The sequence below is a fragment of the Narcine bancroftii genome, chromosome 1 (genome assembly GCF_036971445.1).
Source record: "Narcine bancroftii isolate sNarBan1 chromosome 1, sNarBan1.hap1, whole genome shotgun sequence".
NCBI lineage: Eukaryota > Metazoa > Chordata > Chondrichthyes > Torpediniformes > Narcinidae > Narcine > Narcine bancroftii.
This window is the reverse complement of record NC_091469.1, coordinates 294,945,502-294,959,396: the sequence shown is the minus strand read 5'-3', so window position 1 is coordinate 294,959,396 and position 13,895 is coordinate 294,945,502. Positions and strand designations below refer to the sequence as shown.

Here is a 13,895-nt window from a genome sequence, read left to right as displayed (position 1 = left end):
AGCTGTGGGCTACAGCTCTTCAGCTGTACCACTAGTTCAGCAAACAAGAATCCAGGTTCCAGGTTTGATGAACCATCCTCTGGATCTGACCCCAAGTGATTTTGCTGCTCTGCTGGGACGTGGTACACTCACTCTCCAGGTTTAGCCTGCACCCTCTTTTACCTCTAACCATCTTCCGTCAAGCAAGCCTGTTTTGTGAGGATGTATCAGCCCTCCTCAGCCACAACTTTACATGAACTGAGATGTACTGTGTGTCAAATTCAAAGTTGTCAGTATTCTGATGGAGGCTTCGTCTTTGACACCCCTGTCATAACCCATCGACTTTGTGAAAAGTGATGTCTGCTGATCAAACTAGCAGTGATTTGAAAACCTCATAGAATTTGCTGCTCTGTATAAAATATCTGGCAAATTGTCCTTTGAACATGAATACAAGAAAAAATTAGCATCTGTCACCAGATTCATTTATCTCCCTTGTTGAAACAGATCAGGGTCTGTCTTTAATGAGAGTAAACATTTTCTTTGATTGCCTCCTTTCTAGAGATCTGCATATAGTGACTGATCACCCTTTTTTAAACACTGGTTATTAGATTGTCTTCAAAAAACAATCTACTGGCCAAAGATGAAAGTGAAAGTTCCTTCCCAGAGGTGAAAAGAAAATGCATTTTAATGTTGATTTACGGCACACAGTAGTAGGCCCAATAGCCTATTAAACCTGGGCCGCCCGATAACACCCAATTAACCCACCAACCCTGCAAGTTTTGGAGGGTGAGAAGAAACTGGAGCTCCCGGAGAAACCCCACACAATTCTCAGAGAGATTGTACAAACTCCTTCCAGACAACGCTGGATTCGAACCTGGGTCGCTTGCACTCTAATAGTGGTGTGCTGCCCTGTTAGCCAGAATCAGACACATACAAAGATAAAGACTGTATAACAGGCTTTAATCCACAAAGACTTCCACAGAGCCAGGCTGGCTGTGGCTGCAGCAACTCTGAGTGAGGCCTCGGGCTTATATCCCAGAGGGTGATTGACACCCGACTAGGTGGGGCTTGATCCATTCAGGATGACTGATTGACAGTCGGTCAGGTGTTGTCCTGTCCCCTTACACTCCTGCAAGTAGGCTGGTGGTATACCACCACAAGTGCTAACTGCTATGCTAACCCATGCCACCTGTTCCACCTTCTGGGCTTGAGGATAATTTACCCTTGGGCCTTGAAGACCAGGCCACCCTGAGTGTTCCTTGATAACATCATTTGAGGGCTGCCTCCTCTCATTGGGACCTGGATGATATTTGGCTTCTGTTCTGAAATAAGGTAAGCGCACAATAATCTACGAGTTATCTGGCTGATGCAGTTGTCTGCATTGAGGCAATTTTTGTGGTCTGTCTTAAAAGATTTTTATCAGTCACATCTGCAGGTAAAGATGTAAACTCTTTCTGAGCTATTCTGATGAAATCCACATCATAGATCTCTTGAACTTTGGGTTCAGCAGGCTTCAGTGCATTCCTGTTGTAAATTAACAGATCAAGACCCACTGCTTTTATCCGTTACTCCTTCATTTGATGACATTGCATATTGCTTCTGAATCACATGAAACCTCATTGTACATTTCATGAGTGTTCCTTCCACAAACTGATCTCATTTGACATGAGATGCATTTTGTTCAGAGCTTGCTCTAAATCCGAGCTGGTTGCAGATGTTGCAGAGATGATTTCATTCATTCCATAGATGCTCAGTACGCTCTTCAGAGGGTGTTATTCATGGATTAATTTTCTAATCTGCATCTTGCATGCATTTTTCCATCCAAGGGCATTTCTTTTTCAGCCACTCACACTACAACATCGACAACCTTTTCTGTCTCAGATCTCACTGCGTGCAGTTTCAGCTGCTGATATTTCTTGAGTAACTTTGAGTAGCTCCACAACTTTCCCACTATGCACTTTACAGGAGATGGCTCCGTTTCCCAAGGTGCCAATTCCGTCATGCCGGGCAGGTGATTTACAGAAATGAACCAGTCTCCGGTGAGTAAGTTCATTATGTTTCCAAAACTGCAACAATCTCCTCATAAGAGTGCAACTTTTGCAAATGCTGTGATGGTAGATTTGATCATCTACTCATAACATGAAATCTGCAAAGAAAGTATGATAGGATTCCTTCAGCTCACAAATCAGTAAATTTCAACTGTTTCATCTCTGGGTGGATGGCTCTGAAAACAAAAGTTTGCATCAGAACTAAGCTATATAGCCTGGTGGGAGAATGCAGTGAAATAAGAAACTGATAACGCACCAAAGAGAAAAAAAAAATTATTTTTGATCCCTTCCTTCCATCTGCAGCTTGGATGCAGTCTGCTACAATTTTCATTTAACTGGATTTCATTTCCTCAAAATAAACACCTGGAGTAAAATCCAGTTTCCACATAACCACCTATTTCCAACTTTCCACGTCATCGCTAGGTATTCCTTTACTAAATCTTACATCAGCTATTATTTTTGCAGCAATAGTCAACCCCTTCACTCAGTGGAGGGAATTCTGAATATCCAATTGTAAAGATTGAGTGGCACTGCCGACACATTTTGACTTCAGTTGATGATTTTTAAAAGCGGACAGAAATACACACCAACCATCTGAATTACTCTCACTTATCATTTTGCCCAAAATCATTTACACCTTTTAAAATTCAACATTGATGAGCCTATTTTTGAGTCAATTTGAAATCTCAGTTCAGTATTAGATAATATGCAATCACTTTGTAAAAAGAGCAGTGACGCAGTAAAATTACATTAGTTTGATGTGTTCAACAGATAGAGGATAAAATTCATCCTCAATAATTACACAAAATTTACATCAATGAAATATGTTGAGCTCAATGGCCGTGTTTCTACTGAGCAATGAAAATTCGGGGCAATGCGAGGTGATGCGAGGTGCTCCGTCGTCCACCTTTTGAAGTGGTCGATGCACAGTGATGCGAGGGACGATTTTTCAGTAGAAACACAGCGAGTAACGAATTTGCGGTGTACCGGAAGTCTCGATTTTTTTTGCCCGCGCTTTTCAATTGATCATCGCATGCACGCACCGGCACAGCACATTATCTTATTGCGTATATATACTGCACGAGCTACCTACTAGCTAGCTATACTGCGTTCATATCGCCTCTACTGTTCCTTTGTGTATTGTTAAATTGGAGTAATTTCCCTGGACAAATATCAAGCTTGTCTGTCGTTATAATAACTTTTTTGTTTCTTCGTTGGAATATGTCGGACAGTATCAACTGGACATTTGATCTTCAGCGATTCTTGATCACAAAATGGCAGGAAATGATGGTGAAGGGCATTTTGGACGGGAAAACAAAACGACCTGATATGTGACCTTAAAATACGAGACTTCCTGGTCACCCCGCATCACCGCGTATTTATCGCTCAGTAGAAACAATTCAGGTAGTCGTAAAATACGAGGTGATGCGGGGGACAAAAATTCGCGGTGATGCGAGGTGATACGAGGTGTCCCAGTAGAAACACACACATTGTGTAACATGTTCCCAATTCCATTTCATTTTTAAAATGCTATCATGGTCAAATGTCAGTCCCAAGACCAAATGGCATTCAGTTTGGTAGATATTGTGCTATGATGATTGAAACTAGCGGCTCATTCCAAATTATTTAAGTTTAACTTCGCCAGCCAGCCACTAAGGAAATCAAGCACAAGTCTAGATGGATAGCCCAGGTCTTTTCAAGTCATGTAATTTAACTACTCAGCAACCATGTCAATAACTTTTAATGGCTTGATTTTGAAGTAACTTTAAATAACTCAAGCTGTAAAGATATTAACAATTGCTATAACTCAAAGAATAAAATAATTACTTCATTTTTATAAAGTTAATGAATTTTGGAATCATAAAATCATGGAATTATGTAGCACAGGAACTGGCCAGATTGACTGTGCTACCCAAGTTGTCGATCCAAGCCCCTTATGTTTGCAGGTATTTTGGCCCATATGCCTCTAAACCTTTCTTAACCAAGTAACATTTATTTAAATGCTGCAATTGTACCTGTCATTTCACCCAGCAACTTGCTCAAATTATCCACCACCCTCTCTCTGACAAAGGTCCCCTGTAAATCTTTCCACTCTCACCTGAAACCTCTACCCTCTCATTTTAGACTCCCCGAAAGAGAAAAACTATGACCATTTATGTGACTTTATATGCCCTTCAGCCTCTTATACTCCAGGGGAGGGGGGGTGGGAACCTTGAGCCAATCCAGTCCAGATATGAAAGCAGGTAGATACACCCAACATGCTAAACCTGTGGTAAAAGTATAGGTAATTTTCTCATGCCATTATTGCCAGAGTACATTTTTTTTTAAATCAGGGAGTCCAGAATTACATTGCCACAAAGTTATTGTATTGAAATCAGTGAAAGAGATATCTGCTTATCAATTCTTTGAGGCACCTGCACAGTCCATTTCCCAATCAGCTTACTTATTTTAAGACACAATGAAAAAGGGATGATTTTCCCTGGAAAAATAAACAATAAATAGTATATTTAATTTCATGCCCTGACAGTTAGCCTTCAGATTTTCAGGAACCAAGTTTGGGAAGACTGATCACCAACTTTCTGAAGCAGTTGCAATAAACTGAGCAGTCACAGTATTACCCATGGATTGTGCATGAATAACAAAGGTTTCTGATCGGGTCAGCAGAGCACGACAATCTTCAAAGGTAACAAGAATGGCGCACTTTTAAAATATTTGGAAAGATTAGGCAAATTTGTTTTAAGTGGTTTTGATCTTGAAAAAGTGATGGAAACAAGATCAAATGTGTTTTTATTAAGACATGGTTATATATCTGAAGGGAAAATTTGTACATTCGAGGGCAAGGGGGGGGGATCTGAAAGAAATGCCCTCCTTTGTTCTCTACAACTCTCCATTTGTTTAAAAAATTTACATCTCTTCCTCCTGACTCTTTGGTTATTCTACCTTCTATATCAGCATCAACACAGAGTGGAAAATGTTTGCATTTTCGGTGTACAAAAGAAGTTTTTTTTAAAGATGGTGTGTCCTTAAATCAAGCATATATTACAATATTTACCTATTAAAATACTTCTGTCATTCAAATTACAAAATGTACAAATTCTGGAATGCCTAAAGTCTCAAATAAATAACTTTGTTTAATTGTTCATTTGTGTGGGCATCACTAGCAGATTTGGAATTCGTTACCCATCTCCAATTACACTGGACAGTGAAAAATTTGCCTCCTAAACACTTTCAGGTGTATTTTGCAGATTTTGAATTGTTGATCATGAAAATCACTTAAAATTTTTCAATCACATACCGCTTTTGAGATACAACATATGTTTGTGATATACTCTCATATGTTAAGTCTGCTAGTATATTCCACACAAAGCAAGGGGTTTTGGTCAGTCCAGACGTGCATGGACATGCACTTAGCGCAGAATCAAGGCAAATGTTATCTTAGGCCCGGGCATGCTTAGTCAGACTAGATGCTGAAATGCTACAAAAGCAGCTCACATAAACAGATGCTGTGCATTACATTGATTCAGATTGAACATGTTCTTCAAGCAATAGCATAATGAGTGTACTTAACAATAGCATTTATTGTCTTTGAGAGATTCAATACAGCAAAAATGGGTCATCAATATCACAACAGCTGTGATACATTGTTACATTTGTTGCATGACTGTACTTATTAAGTAAGCCTATGAGCTCAACTTCGGTTGTCAAATTGGTGACCAAGACAAATCCTGAGTTCCTCACATTTGTTGTGCAGTCAGCTCAGCATCATTTAGTGATTAAACATGCTAAAAAAAATTAATGTTTCTTCAACTTCCTACATGATACAGCAAATCTAAAATTATCTTTGCATTCATCGTGAATTGGTCTATCATAATCCAATTTTTTTTTTCCCCAGGAAGCAAACCTTCTGAAAAAATATTATTGTCCAGTATTAGCTTTGAACAGGACAACTTGCCAAGGCAATCAAATGTTGTGAATCTCGAACCACAACTAGGCCACACTGAGTAAAGTTATTAAATTGTGAACCAGGTGCTCCTCTTAACAATACAGTAATTCGGAAATTACTCTAAATTTTATTACTCAAAAAATAATTCATCACAGCCTTGGTAGGATATAAACTCCTACATCAGGATCATCAGACCAGATTAGTGGAATGCACTGTGACCACTGTGTTACTGGGCTGGAGTTGCAACCAAAGCACAAAAGTGATGTTGAGAAAACTCTGCGAATTTTTAATGTTATTGGTAATAAATCTCGGAGGAGAAGGGATTGAAGAAGAGGTGATTCTGGTTACATTATCAGATGGGGGGGGGGGGGAATCCTGTGATTTGTAGCTTTTTTGCTTGTAAATTATTTTCCTTGGAGAGAAATTTAAAATGTAGACGGCATGATGCCATTAACCGAACCAACAAAGAAAAAGACAATCTGCTGGGGGAACTGGGCGGGCGAGCACCATCAATGAATTGTCCATGTGTTGGGTCCAAAAGCTTCAGCAAGTCCTGGCGCCGAGTCCCTGCTGTAGATTGTCAGACCAGATACCGGGATGCTCCATGGAACTGACCGGGGAACGGGTGTGATTGGTGTCACCAGAAAGCAGAAGTATTAACAATAGAACGGAACGCTCTTTGGAATTTGCAATTTTCGCAAATCGGTCGCTTGGAAAGAAAATCAACTCGGGTGCAATTGGACGCGTCCGCGTGTCTCCCGAGCGGTTGGGCCACAGCAGAGTTTGGCAGAAGAACTGAGCGCCAACTTTGCAGGATGACTTCCAGAACCGAACCTGGAGCAGAAAGAGGTGCCCATTAAGCACATGGTCAGGAGACGCTCGCCTCTAGAAAGCAAGAAGTTCCCAAATCAAAGACGTGTCGCTGACATTCAAATGATGTGTTGACAAGGTTTGTTCTTCCCCTGAGATTGGAATCATCGGTCTCCCTCCTTTGACGGCGAACTGTCCCAACTCCCTGGGGTCCCGTCAATTTTCTTCCCAAATACGTTCAGACGCGATTGGACATTCACGTCGACGGTTCCCTCTCTCGCATGTTCATGAACTTGGCAGGAAATTTGAGCATGAATTGACACAGATCGATTAAGCCAACCAATGAGAGTCTTTCCTTGAGGCAGAGTTAAGGAGGAACTGATTCCCCAGGGGAGCAGTGAAGGCTGCCCTCATTACGGCAGTTCTGTATTTGAAGAAGAGGGGAATTAAGGGTTATGAGAATGAGCCCAGTGCCAGATCAGCTTGGCAGGCTCGGTGAGCCCGACCACCAATTCCTCCTCCCGCAATCCGGCGCCCCGACCAGTGAGTCGGTTTTCCTTGGAAATTTCAGTCAACAACAATGGGAAGGTCGCAAGCCCCATCCTCTTCTATTAACAGCAAGAAAATATTTAAACGAGAACGACCCCTGGGCGTTCCAAATTATCCGGGGGCTTGGACTATTTGGAGACAAACAACGGCGATAGTTCCATATTGCAACCCACCAAACAAGGTGACTAGCTCAATTCAAAGGGATCGTGACCACGTTGTCGGGATGGCAATACACACAAGTTTAACGCCTTGAAGACTGGCGATTTCAGTTCACGAATACAGGTGGACCAGCTTTATGGAATTTTAGAAATGAATGAACGAATCACATCACCAACTCGCATTGAAACACGATGAAAATAACGGAATGATTGAAAACAATTAAATGCTTTGGCCAAATTGGGCTCTGAGATGTCAGCGTGGTTTATTCGAAAATAAAGTCATTGAGGAGGCATTGTATTGGTTTGAACAATACTTACCATGACACCATGTATAAAAGTTAAGGACGATGTCAACACCGAGATAAGGCCACATTCAGAGAAGAGGAGGACCGAGGTTTTGCCAGTGACCTTCAAGACAGCTGCAATTCACTTGTTATTTCACGTCAACTAACAAGCTTGACTTTATTTCCCCAACTACACGGGACTGCAACATAAGGATTTCGTTTGCAAACATTTTCTCATTTAACTATATGGCGAGTGCACGCATTTTTATTGAGTCCAAATTATTTCATGTTCCCCAGAATTTGTCGAATTTGCTTACAGAAGAAGTTGGCAAATTCGTTCTTAAAGATGTGAGTTGGTTTTTTTTTTGGTCTTTATCACTATAACCTCATAAATTTAGATTTTAAATCACTTACTTTGAGGATCATGTAGCAGAGAAATGAACGCGTTTGTGAATAATGAACCTGTTATTTTGGAAGCTGTCGGTTGCAACCCGAAAACGGTAAATTATTAATTTAGCAAGTCAATATATATATATATATAGCAGTGGAAGCCAGATTACTGGGAGTATTTAAACAAAAAATGGCCAAGTATCTAATTAGTGAGGCATCAAGGATATGGGGAAAAGGTCGGAAATTGGAACTAGTGTAGATTTAAGGAACAAACTCGATGGGCCTAATGGCCTGGTTCTGTTCCTTTGTCTGTGAACTAAATGCAGCTGCTAGGGTCTTTTCCACCGCCAAACCAAGTCGCATTGTATTTTTTTCGAAAGTTAGCCTTCCTTGGAGGAAGGGAGAGCAAAAAAATGAAAACGGACATTTGCGTCACCAAGACCAAGCTTCACAATTGAACACAAAAACATTTAATCGTTGAGAGGTGCTAGAGCCAATTAACGACGTTCTCTTCAGCCAAAAAGTCCGAATTTAACAGAATCGCAAAAACCTGACCTAAAATTTCCATCATGGGCAAAACTAATCCAACCCCAACTTTTTTTCTTTTCCCACTCCCAACCCACTTTAACTAATCCCTATGCCATAGTGCTCTGTGATCACTAAGGGATTGCTTAAGGTGGGATGAGAGTGGGAAGGGAAGGTTGAGAATCACTGCTCTAGACCCAATTGTTGTCGAAATATTTTGCATGAGAAAAATTGTCATTGGCCCATTTCCTTTGGAGTTATGAAACCGTGCACATAACGAGTCAATGAGGTAAGATTACAAGTGGTTTTCAAACTTTTTTCCACTCACATCCCACCTTAGGCAATCCCTTACTAATCACAAAGCACCTATTGCATAGGGATAACAAAGTGGTATGTGAGTGATTGAGTCCTAAACCTAATCTAGTTCTAACTAGATTGCAACCCACCCCACCTCCCATCTATATCTATTCCGATATAAGAGACTATAATTGATATAAACAAATAGCGAAGGCTTGATTGTTCAATTAAATTCCGAATGCGTTCGCTCATTTAGTTACGGGAATGGTGTGGTGTAACTGTTGCACCTCTGTAGGAATAGTGACGCACGAAAGCATCTGAGAGATTTCATACAACGTCGCCTTTCATTGCACTCTCTAAGGGCCAACTTTCTGAAGATATGGATCTCAATGTGTTATTTGTGAAATACAAGTTATGCACAAAAGCATAGTTGTTTTGTTAAATGCACAATAATTTATTGTCTTTTTTTTACAAAAGAAGTCTTGACCAACTTGCATCACGTGACCCCTGCAGATTCACAAGTGAAGTGTTACTTCACTTGGAAGGATTGTTTAGGGTCCTGAATGCTGTTGGAGGAGGAGGTGTGAACACAAGTGGAGCATTTCCTGTGGTGACAGGGATAGGAAGGAAGGGTGTGATTGGTGGGAAGGGATGAGTAACTATCCGGAATCTCTCTCCACCCCCCCCCCCACCCCCCCAAAATCTGCATTCTCAGAGTCAAACTCCCCAGCCTTTCCCTAATCAATTTTCACCTTTTCATTCTACCGACCTCCAATCCATGTCTAATTCACACATTCGTTGGTTTGTGTCCTCTCCCTGCCCTTTTCCCCTTCTCCTCAGCCATTTAATTCGGGTGCCTGCCTGCTTTTACTCATACGTTGAAGAAGGGCTCAGGCTCAAATCGTCGGTAATTTTTCCTATGGATGCTGAGAGACCGGCTGAGTTCCTCCAGCATTTCTGTGTTTCCCTGCTCATCGTGTTCGTTTGACGATGGACAATATTCTCTCTAACTTCGTTTGGTTACGGTGCATTTTGGTTACTGATCGCCTGATTACTAATCCGAGTGCTTTCTTTCCTAACCGATAGGCGTTCTCACAAAGATAGAACATATCAGCACAGAAAACAGGCCGTTTGGCCCTTCTAGTTGGTGCCGATCAACCTTTCAACAGAAAAAAAATCTTAGAGCTCGACAAAAGAATGCAAAATGATTGTCCATTTTGTGCAATCTTGTGTTGCTTATTGAAGGAATTCTTGTGCGCTTTGGTGATGTAATATACCATTATGGGTATATTTTCAGGAAATCAAACGAAAAATATTGCAATTATAATTGCTTCATATTGATGCATCCATTGAACCTATTTGGTATATCCTTGTACTACTGACGCCCAATCTTATCTCGAGTCATTATTTTGATATCGTATGGGTTACCTATGGAAACATCCTCCACATCGCCTGACCAGTGACAATGTGGAGAAGATTGGCATCTTGTCTGAGAAGGAACAATTCTAGATCAGTCAAAGCAAAGTGGGAGTTGTTTGCAAATTACAGGTGTGTGTGTTTAGGTTGTGGAATAGGTAGTTTCGAATATTAAAACAGTGATGACATTTGAAAGGTGCACAATGCTTAGGAACGGCCTTAAATCATCTAAAAATCCTCATAAAGGCGTTTTTTTTGTTCCTGGAAACTCTCAACTAATTGCCCGGAACTTGTTGCCTGTTTGATTTTCGGAGTCTTGGTTGAAAAATAATCCCTTTTGCAATTCGGATATTTAAAAAAATGCTTAACTAATGTCTAACTTTATTCCAGAGAGCTAAAACAACATCTTTTTGGAAATAAAGGCGATTCCGATCGCATCGGATAACTTTAACATTCTCCTAAAGATGGTAATATTAGTGAAGATCTGGTGGGGAAACACTCAGCTCAAAGATTCTACATGTCAAATTAGCATGTCCTTCCACATAGAGCAAGTGAATCAAAGGTGCCAAATAATTTGCCAATGCAGTTTTAACTTTTGCAAATGCAATTGCAACTTACTTTATCTACACCCGGAAATGTTTTGCTCCGCCCAACAGATTCCGATCTATTTATAGTTACAATGGGCTCCACCGACGGACAATAATAAAAGCTGACCCTATCTCCGAGTCGGCAGTTTATGTGTTGCTTTGTATTTAAATGTTAGCCTGATCAAAGGGCATCTTGTCTCTTTGAATGCTCTTTCCCGGGACTATAAAAAAAAACGGCGTTATTTAAATTATGATGCACCAGAATGAAATTCGACTAGTCTGTTCAAACTGGAAGTCTATGCTAAATATACGCACGACTACGTTATGAATACATTAGTTGCCGGCACTATTATATTGCGTCCCCATTGAAACGTGTCCCTTCAGGTGGTTACCATATTTTACAAAAAGCTGGATTCAATTAAATCGTTAGCAAAATACAGTTAATACAATATACTGTACGTCCAAAGTACCCTCTCCTAAATGTACCGATACCTTTACAAGTGCTGTCATATCTGCTGCATTTACACGACGTTAAATATATCCGCATAATTGTGCACGCACATATTAAAGCATGAACTGCATGTTGGTCCATTATAGTACAGGTTAAAATCTAATGCAATTAAATGCTCGCCCTCTCTCTATATATATATGTGTGTGTGTGTGTGTGTTTGTGTGTATACATATACACACAGTATATATACACTGAGAGAGAGGAAGGTATAATTTGAGAACATTAAATTGCAAACAGAAACGCGTCGTCTTCTGGATTGAATGGGCGTTCTCTTACATTTTCGTGGCTTTACGTGCAAGTAACTTCACACATAATTTTGTTTTAGAAATAAATACTATATATTTTGATTTTTTTTAAAAACTTGCCATGAACGAATAGCCAATGGACAAGACACATTATCCTCAATTAAATTTATCAAAAAAACGGCATTACCATGACTTCTTGGATTATTTCAAAAGGACAGTTATTTTGTAAAAATATCTCGGATATCAATAATGCACGTACACCTTTTAGGCTTTTAAAATATATGGTGGTATGATCGTTCAGTCATTTGTTGTGGAGTCAATGGTTAGCATCGGCCTCTCTTGCAGTCCACTCGGCCACTGGCTCACCTCAGCAGAGAGGAGAACTGCCGCAGAATGCAGGAACAATGTCCTCGAGGTTGTCGGATTAATGAACCTCGAAAACGCTCGCCTCCCCTCCATCTTTTTATGCCCTGGATTTGGGCTTTTTTCTCTACACCAAACCGCGGCCTTCTTTTCATATTTTAGATCATTTCCGTTTGAGTGCTCTTTGTTCACCATCGTTGAAGGGAGACAGAGAGAAAGAACTATTTTTTAAAGCTTTTGTTTGATTTTATGTCGACTGATGGGTCTCTCTGTCTCTGAATCTCAGAGGTATCGTTTCGTTTTTAGCGAATGCTTAATTTGACTTCCTAATTGCACAACATAAATACAGGTAAACATTTTGACTCCAGTTTGCTGCCCTCGTACCCCACCCCCATTCCGATGTGCCTTGTCCTATCTATGACATGCGACTGATACTTGTCGCAGTTTGTTGCCTGCACTGGGATCTTACCTCCGCCGTTCTGAAAAGCGAGATAGGGAAACCGCCAGACGTTCCCCAGTCCTACCGCATAGCCCACCATGGACAAAATAAAGTCCATCTTATTCGACCAATTTCCTCTGGCTTTGTTCTCATCTCCATCTTCCTGAAGAAAACATAAAATGTAGCTCAATTCTGCAAATCTTCAATCATGGCGACTCGTTACAATAACGATTTGTCATTTATTTATCCTCATGCCAGATCTATAGTCCCAACATTGAACAGATCACGAGATCTTATACCTATAAACGTGCTTAATAATTTGAGCATGCATTTCAAGTGGTCTTTATTTGTTCAAATTACTTTAACCAGAATTGACATACTCCGCTGAACGAAGTGGAATGAGAATAGTCTATCCTTCCATCAGCTTTTTCTCTGAGAATTATCTCTACAAATCTAAATTCAGTCGAAAACTTCCCCTATTTAATTATTATGTTGAGTTTTTTTAAAAAAAAGCGGAATTATTCTCGTTTCGGTTTAGTTGATTTAATTTCATGTTTAACATGGAGAAACACTTACCCCATTGGTGTTGCCGGGAAATACAACCGTATTACCATCTGTTCCGAGGACTACAGTACTTGGGCTTTTCGTAACCCAGCTGCTTTTGGCATCGTTCTGCTCAGTTGTGGTTATCCCAGAGCCGCGATTTACCTCCACCTCGGTGATCTTACAATAAACTGTGTTTGCGTGATCAGTGCTTTCAGCCGAAGTATCCTTGTGAGATAAAATTTCGATAGAATCCTGATGAACAGCGGAATTCGGTTGTGTGGGGGCATTCTTACAGATCCCAGACTTGACGCCCTCGGATTCGTTCGATTTGGCTTCTGTGAGAGCTGAGCCTTTGCCTCCGGTGGCCTGAGGTGCGAGCACAGAGGCCTGCAGTCCTTCAATAGGTAGGTGCGGTTCAGATTCCGGGCTGTTTCTGGGTACCCCAACACCCTCCGTTCTGCTGAGCTGTCCTGGGGTGAAGGTCTCCGCACCGCTGCCAATTTGCTTGGTCATGCCTTTATGATCTATGCTGTCCTGTGAAATGCGAAATTCTAATTAAAGCACCGCGGCTGTCAAATTTAGTCTATTTATTCGGCCGATTTCATGGAAGAGTAGGCAGGCACGGTTCAAATGGGGAGTGATGTGCAGGTATTCCGTCAAATTTTAAATGCCCCATCCAACACAGCAACTGAACTACACCCTGTCAAACAGTTTCTCTCCTCTGCGGCTCTCGCACAATGCGTTGGCTTTCTGCTCACGGATTGCAGGGTGCTCGCTTCTCTCTTTCACAATTATGAGACAAATC

General features: G+C 40.9%; 1 protein-coding gene across 1 annotated transcript in view; it reads right to left on the bottom strand.

Annotated features, from left to right (window-relative positions):
• The window catches only part of slc6a5 (solute carrier family 6 member 5), a 65,534-nt gene extending 51,927 nt beyond the window's left edge, over window positions 1-13,607 (bottom strand). Inside the window, exons 1-2 of the mRNA XM_069904931.1 lie at window positions 13,121-13,607; window positions 12,575-12,707 (exon numbers count right to left, since the gene is read on the bottom strand). Coding sequence (XP_069761032.1) covers window positions 12,575-12,707; window positions 13,121-13,603 — 616 coding nt within the window. The 5' untranslated portion in view covers window positions 13,604-13,607. The remainder of the gene's footprint in view (window positions 1-12,574; window positions 12,708-13,120) is intronic.
• Window positions 13,608-13,895: the final 288 nt, after the last annotated feature.